The sequence below is a fragment of the Hemiscyllium ocellatum genome, chromosome 28, assembly GCF_020745735.1.
Source record: "Hemiscyllium ocellatum isolate sHemOce1 chromosome 28, sHemOce1.pat.X.cur, whole genome shotgun sequence".
In the NCBI taxonomy this organism is placed as follows: domain Eukaryota; kingdom Metazoa; phylum Chordata; class Chondrichthyes; order Orectolobiformes; family Hemiscylliidae; genus Hemiscyllium; species Hemiscyllium ocellatum.
Window position 1 is genome coordinate 27,539,681 of NC_083428.1, and position 21,907 is coordinate 27,561,587.

The window sequence follows — 21,907 nt, forward strand, 5'->3', positions numbered from 1 at the left end:
ATGTGCAAACTCCACACACACTGGCCTGGCCCGAGGCAGGAATTGAACCCCCAGGTCCCTAGCAGCAATGCTAACCACTGAGCCGCCCCTTTTCTTCCCCTAGTGTAGAGTATTCTCAAGAAATGGAATTGTATTCAATTTGGACAATTTCTCTGATAATATACTTTCTTGTATCTCAAATAGTGGGCAGAGTTCATGCAGCTTGGGAAGGATGTGCCGGATTCACAACTCGATGAGATCATCGCTACCCAGAAACCGAATCAGTGTTGCACACTCATTTATACTTCGGGGACCACTGGAACGCCAAAGGGAGTCATGCTGAGCCACGATAATGTAAGTGTTGTCCTGTTAATATGTTGCAGCTTGGTCACATTTAATGTCATGGCCTATTAAGGCTTTTTAAGGAAAGTCCTTTATCACTTTAAAGTTAAATCATTTCAGTTCTCAATTCAGCCTGAAATCGATTAGGGGCTGAAGATTCGTTAGTGAGACCCAGTCCACAGTTGTGAGGACATGACAGTCAGGAAGCTACCCAGAGGAACTTTATTTTTTTTTGAGCGAGTGCCTGGTTAAGTGGCTGCCTTTAGAAGCTCCATTCAATAAATGCTCCCCTACCTCAGCAATGAGAGGTTGGAGCTGCTGATGCAGCTTGCAAAGCGAGAGAGAGGGAGGACACTTCTTGGTGGTGCACTTCTGACATAATTTTAAGATTTTTGTGTTTCATAAACTGGCCTCCAGGCTGTCATTGTGGTGGCCCCACTGCTTTTGGGTGGGAAGTAGTCACTGGCCCAAAACCTCAGCATTGAAGATGAGGTTGGGCTTCGGAGGGAGATTGTAGTTTGTCACACTGAAGTGTGGAGGGAGGATGCTTACTCGCTGGGCATTGAAAACCACGTCAAGCTGAATCCAGGACTGCTGTCATTCAAACCTCTCTTCAACCTGACTGAGTTATCTGAGTGAGAAAAGAAAAGCTTCACTATTCAAAACTGCTTAAATTGAATTGCAGTCAAATACATAATATTACTTGAATTTTGTAATTATCTGCTGTATTTATAGCTAGCTTATATATTTCGTGTTCACCATTCTCTGAACTGATCCATTATAAGCTTTGCTGTGATATTGGATTTTTTTTTAAATGCAGTATCATTCACAGGGCACCTAACTGGATGTTGTTGTGCACGTCCTGCATTTACATAGAAACACAGTACAAGTATGGGAACTCCCTTCACCCCAACGTAACACACCATTTCTAACATGGAAAGATCTTCACTGTTTCTTCAAAGTTTTTGGGTCAAAATTCTTCTTAATCCTGACTCCACAACAAAAATTCTAAATGTTTAACTTGCCTATTTTGAACAGCCTACAGTGATGTTTTTTTTTAAATTTAAAAAATTGTAAAACTTAAAGCCAACTTTTTTTTTAATCCTCAAGCCACATTGCAGGTCCTTTCAATGACTATGGATTAAGCCCCTTCCATGGGATGCACATTCCATCCATTTGTACCTGCAAACATGGCCTGACAACTAGTCCAGAAGCATGATATGCATGTTAAACCAGCCTGTTTCCTCTGGTGGGCAAAAAAATTGCTTGCCCTTTTACAGACTTACCTAAAAACTTCAATGAGTGGGATTTGGACACCAAATGCGTTCCAAAATCCATTCAGATTTCAATCACCACGAAAGCGTAAAATGTATGGCCAGCAGTAGAAAAACTCGTCCATTCATGTTTTTAATACTGCTACTTGTTTAGAAGGGAAAAGCTATCCTGACGCTTTTACTGACTTTGAATACTTTCACCCCCTCTAAGCTAGAGACCCAAAATCCCTTATTGGTGCTCTTTCCATTCAAGTCAAAACCAGAATGAGTATTTAGCGTTATAGGCAGTTGGGAGGGGGCCGGGTGGGGGTTGGTTAGTTCAGTTATAGAACCCCTACAACCCAAACAGGATATTTATCCCAACAAGTCCACACTGACCCCTTTTGAAGACTATCCTACGCAGACCCATTCCCCTACCTGATTACATTCCCCTAATGCACCAAACCCAGGCAACACTACGGGCAATTTAGCATGGCCGATTCACCTAACCTTCACATCTTTGGACTGTGGGAAGAAACCAGAGCACCTGGAGGAAACCCAGGCAGACACTGGGAGAATGTGCAAACTCCACACACAGTTGCCCAAGGCTGGAATCAAACCTGGGTCCTTGGTGCTGAGAGGTAGCAATACTAACCACTGAGCAACCGTGCCGCCCAGTTAACTGAATGGTTGCTTAGTGTTGAAAAGTAATACATGGGTTCAGTTCCTGCACCAGCTGAGGTTGCCATGAAGACTCTCCTTCTGAACCTTTCCATTTTCATGAGATGTGGTGGCCTTCAGTTATCTCTCTAATGAGAACAGCCCTCTATGGTCCATTAGAACTATAGTGACTTTACATTTATCTTTTATTAAAGATAATAAATCCTGTCTTCTTGAGCCAGAGGAAAGAAAGCTACCACTGAACCTCAATAGTCTCGAGTTAATTGTTGTATGCTGTCTGAAGAATTGTATTTAAATGGGAGGAATTGGAGCATTTGGTTTTCTGGATACATATGAAAGGTGTTTTAAAAAATTTCAAGCATTATAATTGATACAACAATCTTGGAAAGAGAGCTAGATAAAGATTTTCTATCGTATTTACAAATATGTGTAGTAACATGCCACACATGTACACAGCGTTCCTCAAGTACCCATTTGTAGAGGAATTGAGTTCCAGAGTCCTGAGGTCATGTTGCAATCGTATAAGACTCTGGTGCGGCCGCATCTGGAATATTGTGTGTGCAGTTTTGGTTGCCATACTATCGGAAGGATGTGGAGGCACTGGAACAGGTGCAGAGGAGGTTTACCAGGATGTTGCCTGGTATGGTAGGAAGATCGTATGAGGAAAGGCTGAGGCACTTGGGGCTGTTTTCATTGGAGAAAAGGAGGTTTAGGGGTGACTTGATAGAGGTATACAAGATGATTCGGGGTTTAGATAGGGTTGACCATGAGAACCTTTTTCCACGTATGGAGTCCGATTTTACGAGGGGGCATAGCTTTAAATTAAGGGGTGGTAGATATAGGACAGATGTTAGGGATAGATTCTTTACTCAGCGAGTCGTGAGTTTATGGAATGCCCTGCCAGTAGCAGTGGTGGACTCTCCCTCTTTATGGGCATTTAAATGGGCATTGGATAGGCATACGGAGGATAGTGGGCTAGTGTAGGTTAGGTGGGCTTGGATCGGCGCAACATCGAGGGCCAAAGGGCCTGTACTGCGCTGTATTTTTCTATGTTCTATGTTCTCCAGGCTCTAGAGAAAGCAGTTACCAGAGAAAATGTTCAGCAAATCCTGTCAGTTTGAAACTTCAAATACTAAGGGAAACAGGATAGAAATCTTAGATGAAGTGGTGAATGTGTACTGCATTCCTACCAAGGGAATACATAGTCATAAAAACCACAGCCATTTAAAATGGTCACCTCAGGATCATGCTCACCTCATGGTGAGAGAGGTGGGCAATAGTGAAAATTGTGTATCATGTTTAAGTCAGTCATGTTTCTGGATATGAAACCATTACAATGCTTCTTTTATAACTACAGCTAACATGGACAGCTTATGCAGCAGGAAATATGGTGCAACTGCGACCAGCTACTGAAAGCCAAGAAGCTATTGTTAGCTACTTACCACTAAGTCATATTGCTGCACAAATGATCGATATCTGGCTGTCCATAATGTTTGGAGGCACCACTTATTTTGCACAACCTGATGCACTGAAGGTAAAATATAATGCAATGTGAAATTTTAATGGTTTAATAAATACTACTTTCTGCAAATTAACAACAAGAGGTGCTGCTGTACATTGGTTAGCTTCACCATGGTTAGAAACTATCCATTTGTGTATTCTTGCAGGCAGAAGGATGCATACGGTTTCTTTTCGCAGCACAGGATTTCCTGTAGATCTCCAGGACCTCAGCTGCAAACTCGTGTAATTTGAACAATATGTTAAAAATGACATGTACATCTTAACCAAGACAACATCCTGAGATGCTTAACAGGAGCAGAATGAGTCCAGAATTAACACCAAACTCAAGAAGGAAATATCACAAACAGTGTTTTCTCCTGTTTCTGCTTGCTCTAAGTGCTGTCCATACTGTATTGATCGGTTCCTTTTAAGGTTGCCATGGCATCTTGATGGGGACATTGCTTGTGCACTGTGTGTTTGCTCCCTGGGGTAGCATATTGCCACTTGGCCACACCTCCCCTGCATTTTGAGCTGAAGAAGAGATGACTAAAAGCTTGGTACAATGGTTAGATTTTAACAACAGTGTTAAGTACGTGAATGAAGGCAGAGATTTTGGTCGGGAATTCCAGAGGTTCGGGTCTATACAACAGAAAGCCACAGTAGTGGACCAAGGAAGTGGTGGCAAGTGGGAATGTAAGAGGCTACAGCCATTAGAGAGCAAGTTCTTGGTCGGTAAGGCAGCATGTGGTTAAAGGTGAATTCTTGATTGCATAGAAACAGTGGAGGAATTTTCTGGGGATTGTTGTCAGTTGAGGGGGCTGTTGCCAGTTGAGGGGGCTGTTGCAAAGCCATGTGTCTTGGAGACTGGTCAGTGCTCAGGCAAGATAGGCCAGCCTAACTGGGGCAGGGGTTTGGGCCATGGGCTGGGTAGTGCTCAGTAAGGCTGCCCTGTCCAGCCAGGGCTGGGACTGGGGTGTGCTCAGTCAGGGCCAACCTGTCAAACCAGGCCTGGGGCTGGGTGTGTTCAGTCAGGGCCAACCTGTCAAACCAGGCCTGGGGCTGGGTGTGTTCAGTCAGGGCCAACCTGTCAAACCAGGCCTGGGGCTGGGTGTGTTCAGTCAGGGCCAACCTGTCAAACCAGGCCTGGGGCTAGGCCAACTTCAGCACTGGATTTTGGAAATTAATGGTTGGGCACTTAGTCGTGGACCACACTGTGGAGCCCTGAGGAAGGTGGGATGGTGATGCCTGTAGATGGGATCCATTGAGTAAATGTGGTGCTGGAAAAACACAGCATGTCAGGCAGCATCCGTGGAACAAGAGAATTGGCGTTTTGGGCACAAGCCCTTCATCAGGAATGAGGTATATTATATTAACACTACATATGGACTGCAAACCAGCACTGGTTCGCCCAGATGATCTTTTACTCTAATTTTCTTTACGTTTCTTTGAAATTCAAAATGTTTCCTGAAGTTTCACAGTTAAAATTCAAATTATTTCAAATGTAGTAGCTGGTTTACACTCTGCACTCGACCCATGGACTGAAACTGTTAAAATCCTGTTCTGTTCTGGCTTGAATAGAAGAGATTGCTTTAAAAGAAACTGCTGACTGGCAGTTGGCACAAAAGATTACATTTGGGATTTGGTGCTTCCCCGTTACTAGATTTAATAGAAAAGGGTAAAGAAGACTAAAACCAGGAATTTGGGAAGATTAATTTTCCCTAGAAGGGATTGTCTGTACAGATCTTGCTATTTTACAAATTGAATTTTGAATACAAAATAACAAGGAGATTGGGGATCAGCTTGTTTTGTATCGAGTCGAGAATGTGGTGCTAGAAAAGCACAGCAGGTCAGGCAGCATCCGAGGAGCAAGAGAATTGGCGTTTCTGGCGTAAGCCCTTCATCAGGGATGGGCTTTTGCCTGAATTATCGATTCTCCTGCTCCTCTGATGCTGCCTGACCTGCTGTGCTTTTCTAGCACCAGACTCTGGACTTTAATCTCCAGCCTCTGCAGTCTTCACTTTCACCTTGTTTTGTATCGACCTGTGTATTGTAATTGTATATAATTAATGAATTTCTAAAAGAAAATCTAGCTCTCTTTTAAAGCACAGGGCATGTGACTCTGACCTTTTCCTGATTGTATGATTCTTGATGAATATTTTGCAGTGAAAATTATAGAAAGAATTGCCCACAGTGCAAGTAAATTTACTTGTATGTTCTAATTACGATTTACTTCAGGGTTCTTTGGTGACCACAATGAGGGAGGTCCGTCCCACAGCGTTTATGGGTGTGCCGCGTGTCTGGGAGAAGATGCAGGAGAAAATGAAAACCATAGGAGCAAAATCCTCGACTGTTAGGAGGAAAGTTGCCTCCTGGGCGAAAGATGTTGGTTTAAAAACCAATCTAAATCGCATGCGTGGGTAGGTAAATAATTTAATCACTTGCCAGCTTTCTCTCTCATCCAGTTTGAATTCAGTCATTTGTTTAATTTGATCATACCTTCCTTCAAAAGCAATTTTACTTCTGAAACAAAGGCCAAAAACGAGGCTTGTGAGTTGTGTCGCCAGCCATGTAGTGGTGAACACATGCAAGAGTTAATAGTTAATCACCAAGTGGCTCTGACACAGTCCGTGAACAGGATCACTTCCTATGTTTTGGGCATTAACAGTCGTGTCAGTGAAATATATATTGCACATTGGGTACAACATAATGCTGTTACTAATCCCCTGCCAAATCTCCAAAAATGATGCTAAGCTCTCACCCAAACAGGTTTCCCCAGTCAGTTGAATTAACAGCTGCAGACAAGTATTGCTGTCTACACCAGGAGCAGGTGTACCATACAAACTGAGTGGTTCACCAACAGCTTTTGTGTGAACTATGGATTTTCTTCAGAGAGAATTCACAAAAAAGGAACCTCCACCATAACTGCTGCAAACAGTCAGAAGACGAACCACATTGTGGGCACACTGGCTCCTTTTCATTTGTTCCATTTCATTGCAACATTAAAGTACCAGATGCATTAATTTTTCACTATCAGGGCTTTAGGAGCAAAGTGGAAAGCTGTCTATTTACATCTGGATGCATGTTACTTCTAAACTCTGTTATACATTATTGAAAACTTCCTGGACTATTTGTTTTAATTTTTGTCATGGGATGCAGCATCACTGGCAAGATTAACATTTGTTGCTCATTCTGAATTGCCTTTGAACTAATTGGATTACTCGGCCATTCCAGAGGGCAGTGAGAAGAGTCAGCCACACCGCTATTTATCTGAAAATACATGCAGGCCAGACCATGTAAGGAAATCAGAGTTCCTTTCTAAAAGGACATTAAGTAACCAGATAAGCTTTTACAGCAATTGATGACCATGAAACTGAGACTTCATATTTTATCAATGCCAGAATTTTTAATTGAATTTAAATTCTCCTAGCTGCCATGGTGGGATTGGAACCCATAACCCCAAAGTACTAGACAATGTGTCCAGGCTAATGGTCCAGTGACAGTACCCCAACATCACCTTCACTTGTGCATTAGACACAGTATTTTAGTGCATTAATGGTATGGACTGCCTCTCAAAAAATTAACAATACAATGTGTTTACAATAACAAATTTCATTACATTTTTAAGAAGACTCAAAATAAATACTTGTGTTCTGTTTTTCAGAAATAATGCAGTTTCATTTAACTTCCGGGTGGCCAATGAGTTGGTGTTTAAAAAGGTTCGGAATGCTTTGGGATTGACTCGTTGCACAAAATGTTACACAGGAGCAGCTCCAATAACCAAAGACACGCTGGAGTTCTTCCTTAGTCTCAACATCCCCCTATACGAGTTATATGGAATGAGTGAAAGCTCAGGACCACACACCATTTCCGTACCTGATGCATTTAGACTTTCAAGGTAGGATCACTCTCTTCAGTATGTACTCTGAGTGGCCAGATTGAGCAATATCTGTATTTAACAGCCATTTTCTTTCTCAGATTTTAGTTAGTGGTAACCAATGGAAGACATTGGATCTGCACTCCCAGTATGTGATGTAGAATTCTGGTTCATACCCACCTGAATTCCAGTAGAAACACACAACTACAAATCCTTTGTGTAATTGTACCTCCAAATACTGGGGATGACATTTCCTTCACCACATTTGCAAAATGTAATCTCAAAGGAATGAAATCCTTCTCCAGCTTGCTGTCAACAAATGAACAGTAGCTCAAGTCCAGGTGAAGCACATGTTTGGGGTCACTGGCTTTGTGTTCTAGTGTGCCTGCCCTGCTTTTTCTTCTGCATTATAGTCCCAGGATTGGGAGAGGATCAGGCGTCTGTTGCTCATCATCCCATTAAAGAATTGTTAGAAGTAGATTAATAGAGCCCCAGGAAATCCAATGTGTTGCTGTAATGGAAGATTAGCAGAGTGTGCCTCTAAGAGTTGGAGCATAATACAACACCCATAAGAGGTACAGCAATTACAAGTCAATCAGGTAAATTTGTGCACTGAAAGTACTGCTGAGACCTTTCACCCCTTGTCATATTGTCCTTATTCCTTTGCATTGAATTGTTTTGTTGGGTGCAAATAGTATTATTGGAAACTCATCTTTTTACAATGCTTATTATCATTGGATTTCCTCCCTAGCCTCAAACATTCATTCTCCTCCCTCTCCTCAGCTCAAAATCCCCAATTTCAAACTTCTGCTGCTTTAAGGACCTCCTTATTCTTGTACAGAAGTTCCTAGTATCTTCACCTTGATGGCAGTTACGCACTGAGCACTAACTGCATTTAAATGACTGCAGGAAAAAAAACAAATCAATGCTCTCTGTGCACTACTACATGGCATGCAGCAGATAAAATGCACTCGAGTTCATCTTCAGTGGAATTTAAGCATTTAAATTTTTCTTATTTTTAAACTTTACATTTGTTCTGTTTATTTCTACTAGCTGTGGAAAGGTGATGACAGACTGTAGGACAAAGATCTTCAATCCTGATGATGATGGTTGTGGTGAGATCTGTTTCTGGGGACGGCATGTGTTCATGGGTTACCTGCACATGGATGATAAGACAGAAGAAGCAGTTGATGAGGATGGTTGGTTGCACTCAGGTGATCTAGGGAAACATGATGAGAATGGATTTCTATATATCACGGGAAGAATTAAAGGTAACTTTCATCTACCGCTTACGAAACTAAAAAAAGTCCATGTTTTTGGTCTATGAAATCAAACTTCCAGTTTACTTTTGTCACATCTATCAATTTCCTATGTCCCACTTATAATACAGGCTACTACTGAGCAGTTCCAAAATCTGACTACTGTGTGGGACTCTATTATGTTTTCCCAACACATTACTCAAAATGCTTTTTGAAATGTTTCCATCGAGTAACTAAAAATTCCAATGTTTAAAATAAAAAATTAAACAATAAATTTTTTTTACATATTTTGTAAGAACATGACTGGCTTTAGCAATTGAATTTTCTTAATCTCCCAACTTAAAATGTTCATCTTTTGGAATGACACTGGCAGAACTTGTAAATAATCACCACTGAGATGTTGTTTATGAAAGGCCTCCGTTCTCAATCAACATGGTATGACCATAATCATATCAGCAGCCACGTCACTGCGCTCAGTTTCTGGCCAGCAGATGTATGGTGATCTCACCAAGAGATTAGAGAGAGCTGCTCCACATTCTGGGGCTAGCTCTTATTTCAATGACCTGCCAACAACCACTGGCATTTATATACCATCTTTTAATAAGTGTATCAAAATGTTTCACAGCAGCCTAGTTAAGAATCCTGGGTCAATTCCCTGGGAATTCGTGAGGCAGGATCTAAAAGTCTCTTCCAAGGTACCCTACACTGACCAAGGAGGGTACACAGTGTCAGACATGGAACAGGTCAAGGTACACTTCTATAAACAAGTCATCTTATTTCCTTTTACACCAGTTAACTGAAGCTGGATTCTCTGGTTGTAGATGCAGAAAAATCTCACCTTTTAATATTATCTTATTCATACCTTAATATTACCTGATATTAATAAATATGATTGACCAATAGTTTGATCAAAGAAGTGAATTGTAAGGTATGGCTTGGAGAGGATTAAGCAGGGTATTCTGGTACATGAAGGCTCACTATTGATGTGTGAGTGATCGGAAATGGGGAACACACAAAGTATTCTCCTGTAATCTGGGTCCCAAGATTGTTACATGTAGAAATTTTGTGAGGCATCATTACAATTATTAATGATTTTTAAAGTTACTACTAAGCATTTTCTTTCATTTTAGGAATGCGTCCCCAGAATTCAGGGGGTTATTGGGTTGGATTGTTTGAGATCTGACTTGAGCAAGAGATTTTTAGAAATCAGACAAAGTGCAAGCAGTGGGGACAGATACAATTTGAACAACTTTCCAGACATCTAAAAAGACAGGCATTCAGGAATACGTCAAGTTTCGGAATACCAAGGTTGAGTGGTCCCAAGGTTACATATCATCTCAGCTAATAAACCCCAGAGACTGACAGACCAGAATGTCATTGGATATGCCACAGATTATACTTTGTGATTAAAAAACGGTGCCTAGTTAGTCACCTGGACTGTTGTTTACTTGTACAGTTTACTCACACTCTTCCATTCCTTCCTGTAATTCTGTGGGGGTCAGAAGATTATTGATGAAAATGAACAGGAGTAATTGTGCAGATCCTGATCCTGAACAGCAAGGTATTTTCTATCCGATTCTTCAGTTCACCCTGTACATTATCAAACTTCTAACTACTAAAGATGAGTAATACGTGGCAAGATTTTCCTGCATCTACAACCACAGAATCCAGCTGCAGTTAATTTGTGTAAAAGGGAAATAAGATCATTTGTTTACACAAGTGTACCTTGACCTTTTCCATTTCTGACAATGTGTACCATCCTTGGTCAGTGCAGTGTACATTGGAAGAGACTGTTTAAATCTTGGCTCATGAATTCCCAGGTAATTGACCCAGGATTCTTAACTAGGCTTAGTATTACAGCATTATAGCAGCAACTGCACCTCCAAAAATGTATTTAATTGCCTGCAAAGTGCTTTTCCAATTCTGGAGGTTCTGCAAGTTGTCATAAATGCAGGTGCTTCATTGTCATTGTGGAATTCATTGTTGATAATTTTCTGTTTTTCAATCATCCAGAGTTGATTATCACTGCTGGAGGGGAAAATGTACCACCAGTTCCCATTGAAGATGCTGTAAAGGAACATTTACCAATCATCAGTAATGTCATGCTGATAGGAGACAAACGCAAATTCCTATCGATGTTATTAACACTAAAGGTATTTTAATTTTTGATTTATAACAACAATAACCACAGGGCTGTATAAATTAATTCAGAAAGTCATTAAATGTAGAAGGTGCACCATTTGACTGGAGGAAATGAGGCTGGGATTAGATTTAAGATTCATTGTTCATATTGCTTTTAAGATGAAAAATGAAGGGAGTCCATTAAATTCATCCAATTTCAATTGAAACTTTTAACTTTACCATTCATTATATTAATATTTCTTCTGAATAAAGATTTTTTGAGGATCTGATGCTAAACACATTCTTCATTCAGTTACATCATGTCCACTTAATGTCTTTGTCTTTGTAGTGGCAGTTATCCATGTAAAGACTTATAGGCTGTTGTGTGACAACTCCACCCCCCCCCCGCCCCCAACCCCACACACACACACACACACACACACACACCCCATATCACGTTGGTTCCAAACATTGCTGGACAGCAGGAGGCAGAGGTGCTGGTTGACGGTTGTGTTTGGGATTGGCACCTGTGTCCATTGGTAAAGCACAGGGTTCAGTGCAGGGTCTCTTGCCGCTGTAGTGTCTGTTAGTCACCTTAATCATTTAATTATGCTCAATAGTCTTCCCAGACTCACCATTGCTTCAGTGGTGGTATCCATGATGTTCATATTCTGCAGCCACATTTGTAGCCAGTCACATCCTGAGTTTGTATGGAGCACCTTTTTTATTTTTGGCGATTTCTGCCCAGCACTAGCTACACACTCCTTTCCCTTTCTGTTTGGATTCTTCTCCAATCATTTATGTATTTTCAGGTGTAATATGGTTTTATACTTTTAGTTTTTTTCACTACACATACAATTCCAGCATTTTTAATTTCTCTGGCCCTGGGTATTAGGGTAAAGATAAGTTGTGTTCCTAATTTAAAGCTTTTAAGTATATTTACTTTCTCTCCCCCTCCTCCTCAACCATTATCCCAACTGTTTCCCACATTATGTTCCAAGTATTAATCTAGTCCTCTCCATCAGTAGCTAATTGCCTACCTTGTTTGCTTCTCTGTTTAGACAGAGGCCCCCACCTTTCTTATACCAGTTGGGATTATCTTCACTTCACTACTGTACAATTGGTATAAACTATTGTAGAAACCTGTTACAGCTAAATGCAATATGTATTTTTCTCTACTTCCATTGCCAGGCCTTGATTTCAAATGTAACTACGACAATGTTTTCAGTGTAGTGTTGTATAACAGAGCTGGGAGAAACATTGTCAACATGCCTAGATTTAACTAGGCAAAAGTGAGGACTGCAGATGCTAGAAACCAGAGTTTTTAGATTAGAGTGGTGCTGGAAAAGCACAGCAGGTCAGGCAGCATCCAAGGAGCAGGAAAATCGACATTTCAGGCAAAAGCTGTTCATCAGGGATGGAGGCAGGAAGCCTTCAGGGTGAAAGATTTGGGAGTGGTGGGTGGGGCTGGGGAGAACGTAGCAAAGAATACAATAGGTGAATGGGGGTGGGGATGGAGGTGATAGGTCAGAGGGGAGGGTAGAGCGGATAGGTGGAAAGGGAGATTGTCAGGTAGGACAGGTCATGGGGATAGTGCTGACCTGGAAGGTTGGAACTGGGGTAAAGTGGTCTTTTTATTATAGTTGTTTTCATTCTCAACCTCTTCACAATATTGGGTCACATGAGTCTTGGATCACAGTGTATCCAAGAGATTCTTTTCAGATTCGGTTAAATGTAGATAAGAGAAGACTCAACAATGGCGATTTTTAAAAATATAAATATTTATTGAATAATTTTTAAAAAGGAAAATAAAGACTGAAATATGACCATCTATTAAGTAATAAAAAAAGGATGAAAAGGGAAAGGAAGGAAGGCAGTGAGCCTCTTGCCCTTCTGCTGGTCAAGGACCCCTCGATCATTGGCTGCTCTGGAGGCTAAGGTGGTTCCTAGCACTGTCTGTGATCTTGGTCCGAGGTGAAGTCCAGCGACTTGGAACAAAACTCTCTCGTGTATTGTTACAAACAGCCAGTACAGAAAACCAAATACAGAAACAAAGCTGTCATCAGCACGTACGGGAATGTTCACAGGACTCATTCACAGTTGTGCAGCTGTCAAATATCATCAACATGTTTAGCCCTTCTGCCCATCCAATACAATCTAATAAAGTCATAGAGGTCTACAGCTCAGAAAAAAGCCCATGGGCCCATCACATTGACATGGTTTTAAACAATCACGCAAACTATTCTTATCTCATTTGGCCCATATTGTCTGTCTTGGCTGCACAAGTGCACATTGAAAATACTTTTTAAATGTTGAGTTTCTGCTCCACCATTCTTTCAGGCAGAGAGTTCCATATACTCTCTCCTTTTTGGTTGAAAATACTTTTTCTCAAATCTCTAAACCTCTTACCTTAAATATATGTCCCTCAACATTGATCCCAACATCAAGGGGAATACGTTTCTTCCTGTCTACTCCATCTGTGCCCCTCAATTTTATATGTTTCAATCATTGTTACCTCTCAATCATCTCTGCTGTAAAGGAAAACCACTCCAGTCTATCCAATCTCTCTTTACAACTAAATCTCTCCAGCTTACGCAACATCCTGTTAAATCGCCTTTGCACACTCTCCAATGCTATCACATCCCTTTTATAATGTGGATTCCTCAGAACTGCACTCTAGCTCTTTCAAGATTTCTGTAAAGATTTGTAGCTCAATTGCAGGTTGGTGGTTGTGGGTATGTTCGTTGAGCTGGGAAGTTGATTTGCAGATGTTTCGTACCCTGTCTAGGTGACATCTTCAGTGCTTTGGAGCTTCCTGTGAAGCGCGGTTATACTGTTTCTTCTGGAATTTGTTTGGTTCCGTTTCTGCTGCTTTTGGTTGCCAGTTCTGGTTGTTCGTTGTAGTGGCCGGTATATTGAGTCCAGGTCAGTGTGCTTGTTGATAGAGTTGTGAATGAATGCCATGCTTCTAGGAATTCTCTGGTTGTCCACTGTTTAGCTTTTCCTATGATTGCAGTGTTGTCCCAGTTGAATTTGTGGTCCCTGTCATCTGTGTACATGGCTATGAGGGACAGTTGGTTGTGGCATTTACTGGTTATTTGGTGTTCGTGGATGCAGATTGCTAGTTGTCTGCCTGTTTGTCCTGTACAGTGTTTTGTCTTTGCATAGAACCTTGTAAATTATGCTAGTCTTACACATAATAGGTGTTGGGTCTTTCATCCTGGTGAGTTGTCTGAGCCTGGCTGTCAGTTCATGGGCTGTCATGAATCCAGAAGTTGGAGAAGTCTGGCTGTCAGTTCAGAGACATTTACCTCTTTGTCCTAAACTCTCTGCCTCGGCTAATAAAGGCAGGTCTCCCATGTACTTTACCTACTTGTCCTGATACCATAAGCAACCAGTAAACATGCACATCAAGATCCGTCTGATCCTTGGTGCTCCCCAGAGTTCTGCCATTCCTCACGTATTCCATTGTTTCTCTAACCTCCCATTCATCCAGAATGAGTTCCATTTGTCAGACTGTCTATATCCTCCTGAATTCTAAGTCTATCCTCCTCACAATTTACCAACCAACTAATTTTGTATCATCTGCAAACCTATGATTAACCGTCCTATATTCAAGTCTAAATCATTTATATGAACCAAAACAGCAAGGGCCCCAGCACTGACCCCAGTGGGATCCTGTTAGACGGAGACTTCCAGTTGGAAAATTGCTCCTCAATCATCACCCTTTGCTTTCCATCACTCAGCCAATTGTGGATCCAACTTGCCATATTTCCCTGGACGCCATGGGCTCTTACCTTTTTAGCCATCGGTCTCCCATGTGAAACCTTATCAAAAGCCTTGCTGAAGTCCAATTAGACTACAACAAAAGCATTGCCCTCATCGACACACATGGTCATCTCTTCGAAAAATTCAAATTGGTCAGACATGACTTTCTCTTAACAAAACCATGCTGACCATTCTTAATTAATGTGGAGAAAGTGAGGTCTGCAGATGCTGGAGCAGTGCTGAAAATGTGTTGCTGGAAAAGTGCAGCAGGTCAGGCAGCATCCAAGGAACAGGAAATTCGACGTTTCGGGCATAAGCCCTTCATCAACACATTTTCAGCATCCATTCTTAATTAATCCCAGCCTCTTCAATTCTGTCCCTCAGAATTGTCTTTTTAGTGGGCGGCACGGTGGCACAGTGGTTAGCACTGCTGCCTCACAGCGCCTGAGATCCGGGTTCAATTCCCGCCTCAGGCGACTGACTGTGTGGAGTTTGCACGTTCTCCCCGTGTCTGCGTGGGTTTCCTCCGGGTGCTCCGGTTTCCTCCCACAGTCCAAAGATGTGCGGGTCAGGTGAATTGGCCGTGCTAAATTGCCCGTAGTGTTATGTAAGGGGTATATGTAGGGGTATGGGTGGGTTGCGCTTCGGCGGGTCGGTGTGGACTTGTTGGGCCGAAGGGCCTGTTTCCACACTGTAAGTAATCTAATCTAATCTAATTGCTTCCAGTAGTTTCCCCAGCACTGAAGCTAGACTGACTGGCTTGCAGTTTTCTGGTTTATCCTTTCCTCTTCCTTGAATAACACTACTGCATTGGCTGTCCTCCAGTCCTCTGGCACTTCTACTATGGTCAGAGGATTGAAAATTTTACACTCGGACCATTCAAAACTTCCTCTGTCTACACTAATTTCTTTAATTGAATTACAGACCTTCTCCCTGTTCTCTACCCATATCGTCCCCCTCACAAGTGAGCACCAACTGAAATAATTCATTTGGAACCCTTCCTAGATCCTCTAGCTCCATGCACAATTACCACTTGGTCCTTAATAGGCCCTATACTTGCCCTCATTATCCTCTTGCTCTTAATATACTTGGGAAAACAACAGAGGAATTTCCTTTTTTACCAGCCAAAATCCTTTCATTTCCCCTTTAGCTCTCCTGATCTCCCCTTTCCAGTTTCCCCCTTGCACATTCTATATTCCTGTAGGACTTCTGCTGTTTTGACCCCTCAGTATCTGCTGTAAGCCTCACTTTTTCTCTTAATCCAAAGATGAATATCGCTCAATGACCAGGCTTTGATGGTCCCACACTTTTTCTTTATTGGAACTTGTTGGCCCAGTACACTCCATGTTTGATTCCAAGATTGACTCAAGATGATCAATAAAGGATGAATTTCCTTTCAGAACATAGTTACTTTTCAGAAGTTCATTAATACCTAAATTTAGTTTGCCTTTGGACTTTTGTGTGAACTTGTGTGACAATGCTGTCACTTTAACAAGGTTATTTTGTCCTTTTTTTTAAAGAGAGGTCGTAAAGGCAGAGGTGCCAAGGGGGCTGGAAAGAGCCTAGTTTAACAATGGCAGGAGAGGGACCAATTCTCATAGTTCAGTTTTTTTCTAGTTTGGTTTAATTGTAACAGTCAGAAGATGCTGGAATCCAGGAAAGGTTCCAAGCTTCAGCAGATAATTCTTGACTGACTTTCATCTCTGAAATCTCTTTGGAAGTTGTTCCCTTCTGCCTGTAAGAATCTATATTTCAATTTACCTTTGCCAAGGAGTGTGTTTTTGGGATGTTACTGGATTGGAGCAGTTCCTTAGTTAAGTTGCTGTATTGGGTTACTTTAGTTTTTCAATAGTTAAGTTATTCTAAATTCCATTTTCTTTTGTTTCTGTTTCAATTGTAATGTTTAAATAAATTCTGTTTTGCTTAAAGCAGTCAGGTTTGACCAGCTGCATCATACCTGGAATATCCACTTCACATCTGCCTTTAAAATAAAAAACTTGGGTTTAGGCTACCTCCTTAGAATATTTTGAGGGGGTCTGGCCTGGTCCATTACACTTGATTCTATTTCCTGACTACTATTTGACCAGGTCCAACAGGTCTTGAAGTGTTTGGTTGAATATATTTAAACAATAACTTAGTTGTAAATACCTTAAATTGGTCATTTCTTGAGGAATTTCTCATGCAGGTAATCCTGTGTGAGGAAGTTCCTTTTAAAAAAACAATCCCTACTTTATATGCTTAAAATAAGAGCTGGCAGAGAACTTAATGGGGACAAAAATAGTTTTTAAAGCACTCTGATTTGTTTTATTTCATTGGAATAGTGTGGTTATGCTATTCCCTCTGTAACAAAAAAAGGATTGTAATAGTGAATAGATTATACGTGGGATAAAGTTGCTATTTTAACACTAATAGGAGTTATATTTCTATAATTGTGTTTGCATATTCATTGTCATTGGCAATCTGTCACCATGGTGTATAATTACCTACCCAGGGAATTCCGTGTCACTGGTCAGGGGTTCTGCCGGTCCTTGTTTGGCGATGAGCCCAACCCTAGAGCTGCATGTCCAACCACACATTTTGTGTTTCCAAGAGATGGGATTAATCCTTGGCCTCGAGACTGCTGGCCTTTCGTTCTCTTGTTCCTTTTCCATGTTTCTCCTTGCTGACAGGTGTTCTCATACAGGAAGGTTCTTCTAAGTTGTCACTTCTGAACAAGGGTTTTGAATTTCCGTATGGAAGCCTTCAGAGAGTTTTTGAAATGCTTCCTTTCAATCAAGTGCCTTTCTTGAGCTGATATTACTAGCATACTCAATAACTTATTTTTAACCTTGTTCCAGTGCAATGTAAATGGTGATTCTGGTGAACCACAGGATGATCTATCAGAAGCAGCAATTCAGTTTTGCCAAAGGATAGGCAGCAATGCCACAAAGGCATCAGAAATCTTAGCCAGCAAAGATGTTTATGTATATGGTGCCATACAGGAATGCATCAACCAGGTGAACGAAAAGGCTACATCGAATGCACAGCGAATTCAGAAGTGGCTTCTTTTAGAAAAGGACTTCTCCATTCCAGGAGGAGAATTAGGTAAGAAATAAATCTATAGCTTGGATAGAACTGCACAAGTTGTTGTGCAATTTTATCATTCCAAAGCCGGTCAAGGCAAACTATACACAGTGAATAAGTGGCTAAGCAAGGGCCGAACGGCCTGTTTCCACACTGTAAGTAATCTAATCAAGCTGGTGTTTTGATGTGTTTTACTAAGTAGTGCTTTTCTCATGTTAAAACATAAGCAGCAAGATTCCTATGTCAGGGAAGTGCAAAATAGAAGTAGTTTGATCTTTTTAAAAACTAGCAGCATAACATGCAAAATGATTTTGAAACAAGATTGAAAAGTTATTTTTAAAATCTTGTATTGCAACTTTTTGATAAGTTTCATTTTTGGTGTATTGCCCTTTGTTATTCACAGGTCCAACAATGAAACTGAAAAGGCCTGTTGTGCTGAAGATGTACAGTGACCAAATTGATGATCTGTATAAGGATGCAATAACCCCAATCACTCCAGATAATCCGCTTACAGCAAAATAGACTTGGTTGTTACTACAGCAGTGAAACACCAGCTGGATTTGTAGATTGTTTGTTTATATTTTTGGTTTTGCAATGTTATCATCAACTTTGGCATTTCTATATTGTTCAAATAAATGTTCACGTTTCACAATTGTTGCCACAATGAAGAAATTAATTGTATTGCATCTGTACGTTTCAGGAATTGGGATTGCTAAAACAAATTGAGGGAAGATGTGCTTTTTACATTAAAATGCTTAGTCCAGGTATTGTGCCAGCATTGCAAATATGCTCATTTGAAAAGTTATTTTCCCATACTTAAATGTATGTGCATATACATAAAGAATCCAACTTTTAGCATTTGACTTCCTTAACATGGGAATATACCAAACTCTAGTAAACATGAAGGGCCGGCAGCAACAATTCTGTTTATAATATCTCTAGAATAAAACGTTGTTTACAAAATCCGTGACAAATGGCAGATATTCTGCTATACATGATTACAGTCTCCAAAGAAGTGATAACAACATTTTATGTTTTGATCAACCATGTGTGTAAAGATTATTATTCCAACATTTCTATTTCTTTAATTTTTGTACAGCATCCCCAAAAATTATTTAAGTGACCTATTTCTTTGTTTTTATGACTATTTATTGTTCTTGAAGTTTAATTGTCATGAAATATATTTTTGTTTCCAATGTACATTTTGTAGAGGAATTGTACAGCCCCATTTGGACAAGCCAAATAAAAAAAAAAGTTCTTCTGTTTTTATATATGAAAAGCCACTTTTTAGTGTGGCAGTGCTTTTAAATTTTGTAGAATCATCAAATCATTGACTTTTACAGCACAGAAGTATTTGGTCACTCATGTAAATGCTAGCTATCTGAAAGAGTCTTATTTTTTTTACTCAGCTATTCATCCCCTTTGAAATGTTAATGGATTCTCCTTTCACTGTGGTTCTGCTGGGGTATTCTATGACTTAACCATACTTTTGTATAATAAAAATACATCCTTTTTTATGTTTTTTTTCCATTTATGTTTTATGCCCTTCTTAAACAACCATTAGAACAGAAATGTTAGTGATTCTGCAGTAGTAAGAACCATGGTGTCATCTGGTTCTGCTCACAACCAAAACCTTTCTTTTTTCATTTTATTTATTCTGGAAGAAAGGTGCCAAAGATTTATATAGATTTTTTTCATTTCTTCTGCTTTTGTAATTCTGAAACCTAAAGCCCTATGTCCAGGGATCTTTACAGTTAGATGTAACTTGATCTCTCTGAATAGGCAGAACTGTGTTCCTGAAATTTGAATAACCTTATATTTCTCCACTTCAACTTAAATTGGACAGAAAGACTTCAGATTAATCTACAGCCTCCTGAAGTTGTTCACAACCACTTTTGTTGTTAAATCCTATTTTAATGCTGTGTCTAAATTTTGTATCCTCTATACCTAGGTCCAGATCTCTCACACATCACGACCCAAAACTGAAATATCACTGCTCAATTTGTTTCACATCTCCAACCAGCACATGTTTTTGATTTCTATTGTACTGATACATAGCCTCCAGTAAAGTTACCATAGATCTGCCATCCCATAGGACTGCACTCCCATCAGACAGACCTAACTAGTGGTGATTTAACCCAGGTGTCACCATGTCTTAGCTGAAGGGAGAGGTTGAAAAGAGATCTTTCATGGTAATCTCTGGCATCACTCTATATGGCAAACCAGTCAACCAAGTTGAGCTATCTCAAAGACAATATGCCTTAATTTCTACTTTAATTCGTCAGGTATATATTCCTCTTACAATTAATGTTGGTTACCATTGATTCAATCCATGTCTTTTTCACCCTAACTTTATCCCAAGTTTGATTTTCAGAAGCTTTATCCACTGTCTTACATGTTTATAGTTTTTGATTTATTCTTCTCCATCACCAATGATACTGCTCTCCAGCACTTTAATATGCACATCCAAGAGAATTTGAAACATTGTGGTCAAAGCCTGTGATAGACTGAGCAATATTTAACTCCCATAATATCCTAAAAGGGAGATAGTGGAAAACTGGCCAGGAATGCATTGGAATAGATTACTGAGAGGTAACAAAGGCATGGAGAGTAGTTGATAGCTGCAGTTGAACAGCTAACACCAGACATTAAGTGCTTTGGACTACAAAGAACTCAGATGCTGTAATTTCTAGAATACCACATGTGAAAAGTGCCTAAACATGTAATGCTGGGGCTAAATTTTCAATACCTTAATTATTGTAGATGTTTATTTGCAACACTTATAATATTTTAAGTACGAATTCAACCAGTTTTGAATTTTTGAGAACTAACTTGTGAAGGGGATTGGTATTAACCAGAGAAAACGTAACCCTTTAGCCATCCTAAGTTTCTTTGGCTGTGGGGAATAGCATTTTGGCAGTAACTTGATGAGGCTATAAAAACATGGTGAAACTGGCACCTTAATATTCTAAGAATGATCTATACAGCAGTTTGACTAGCAGTTGTTCTACACACTGTTATGCTTTTCTTACTGAATTGTGAAATGAACAATTTTGACTTACCTTTCTCACCAATAGGTAAAATTGGTGAGAAAGGTATTATTTGTCTTTAATATTAATGTACCACATCCAATGTATGCAAGCTGCCAGTTTATAAACTGAACACAATCCCAATGCAGTATTCAAAATGGCGACAGATCAGCTGAAGTGTGAAAACATTGCCCAATTGACATTTCTTCTGCATTATCATTTGAAGGAGTATTTCATTGTTTTTGTGTCACCAGTTGTTTACCCAACGTCTTAATATATTTGCAACCAATTGCTATGTTAAAAATCCTGAAAGTGCTATTACTGCTATTTACCATGAATGATAACACCCAGACTGTATTCAATGTAAATACAGATACTGTAATGTTTTATTCCATTGCTGCAGACTGTAAATTTTGCATGAACATGTAATATGCAACGTTGAACGATTGCGTACTTCATTGCATCGTGATGCAAATAAAGTTGTGAAACCAGAGATTTTTCAGGATGGTAATGATAAAGGGTCCTATTCATGGATTTTAAAAAAGAATCATTTTTACACTCGTTAGATTTTCAGTGACTTCTTTTGACAAGCAGAAAAATAAAAGACCCATTCATATCATACCATAACTGATCACTTCTAGTCTAATCTTCAAAGTAATCTTAACCAGAAAAACACAAAATAGAAAAGGAAGGGGTCTACATTGGTTTTAAGCAGTAGCAATTACAATTGAGAAAATTCCTGAACATCCCTTTACTCAAAAACGTGGTAACAGTCTGATGAGTTTGGGATAGAAATTACCACTCCATATTTTATCCAGTTGCACTGCTTTACAGCAATATCCATTAACAAGTACTTATTAACAGAAGATAAAGTTCAAGTACAAAAAAAGAGTATTGCTGAAAAAAGACATTTTGTTAAAAGATCATCTTGCAGACCTTTGCAGATAAAATGCTTCAATAAAATGACTTTATATTTTAGCAGTACTGAAGTTTTGTACAACCCAATCATTACTTACTAACAAAAAAACTGAAGCATAT

At 40.0% G+C, this 21,907-nt stretch overlaps 1 protein-coding gene across 2 annotated transcripts in view; it reads left to right on the forward strand.

The window, feature by feature from the left end:
- The window catches only part of acsbg2 (acyl-CoA synthetase bubblegum family member 2), a 55,019-nt gene extending 36,527 nt beyond the window's left edge, over nucleotides 1-18,492 (forward strand). For both annotated transcript variants that reach the window (XM_060846122.1, XM_060846123.1), the window contains exons 8-15: nucleotides 184-333; nucleotides 3,613-3,789; nucleotides 5,991-6,172; nucleotides 7,417-7,650; nucleotides 8,683-8,900; nucleotides 10,902-11,041; nucleotides 17,615-17,861; nucleotides 18,244-18,492. In XM_060846122.1, coding sequence (XP_060702105.1) covers nucleotides 184-333; nucleotides 3,613-3,789; nucleotides 5,991-6,172; nucleotides 7,417-7,650; nucleotides 8,683-8,900; nucleotides 10,902-11,041; nucleotides 17,615-17,861; nucleotides 18,244-18,362 — 1,467 coding nt within the window. In that variant the 3' untranslated portion in view covers nucleotides 18,363-18,492. The remainder of the gene's footprint in view (nucleotides 1-183; nucleotides 334-3,612; nucleotides 3,790-5,990; nucleotides 6,173-7,416; nucleotides 7,651-8,682; nucleotides 8,901-10,901; nucleotides 11,042-17,614; nucleotides 17,862-18,243) is intronic.
- Nucleotides 18,493-21,907: the final 3,415 nt, after the last annotated feature.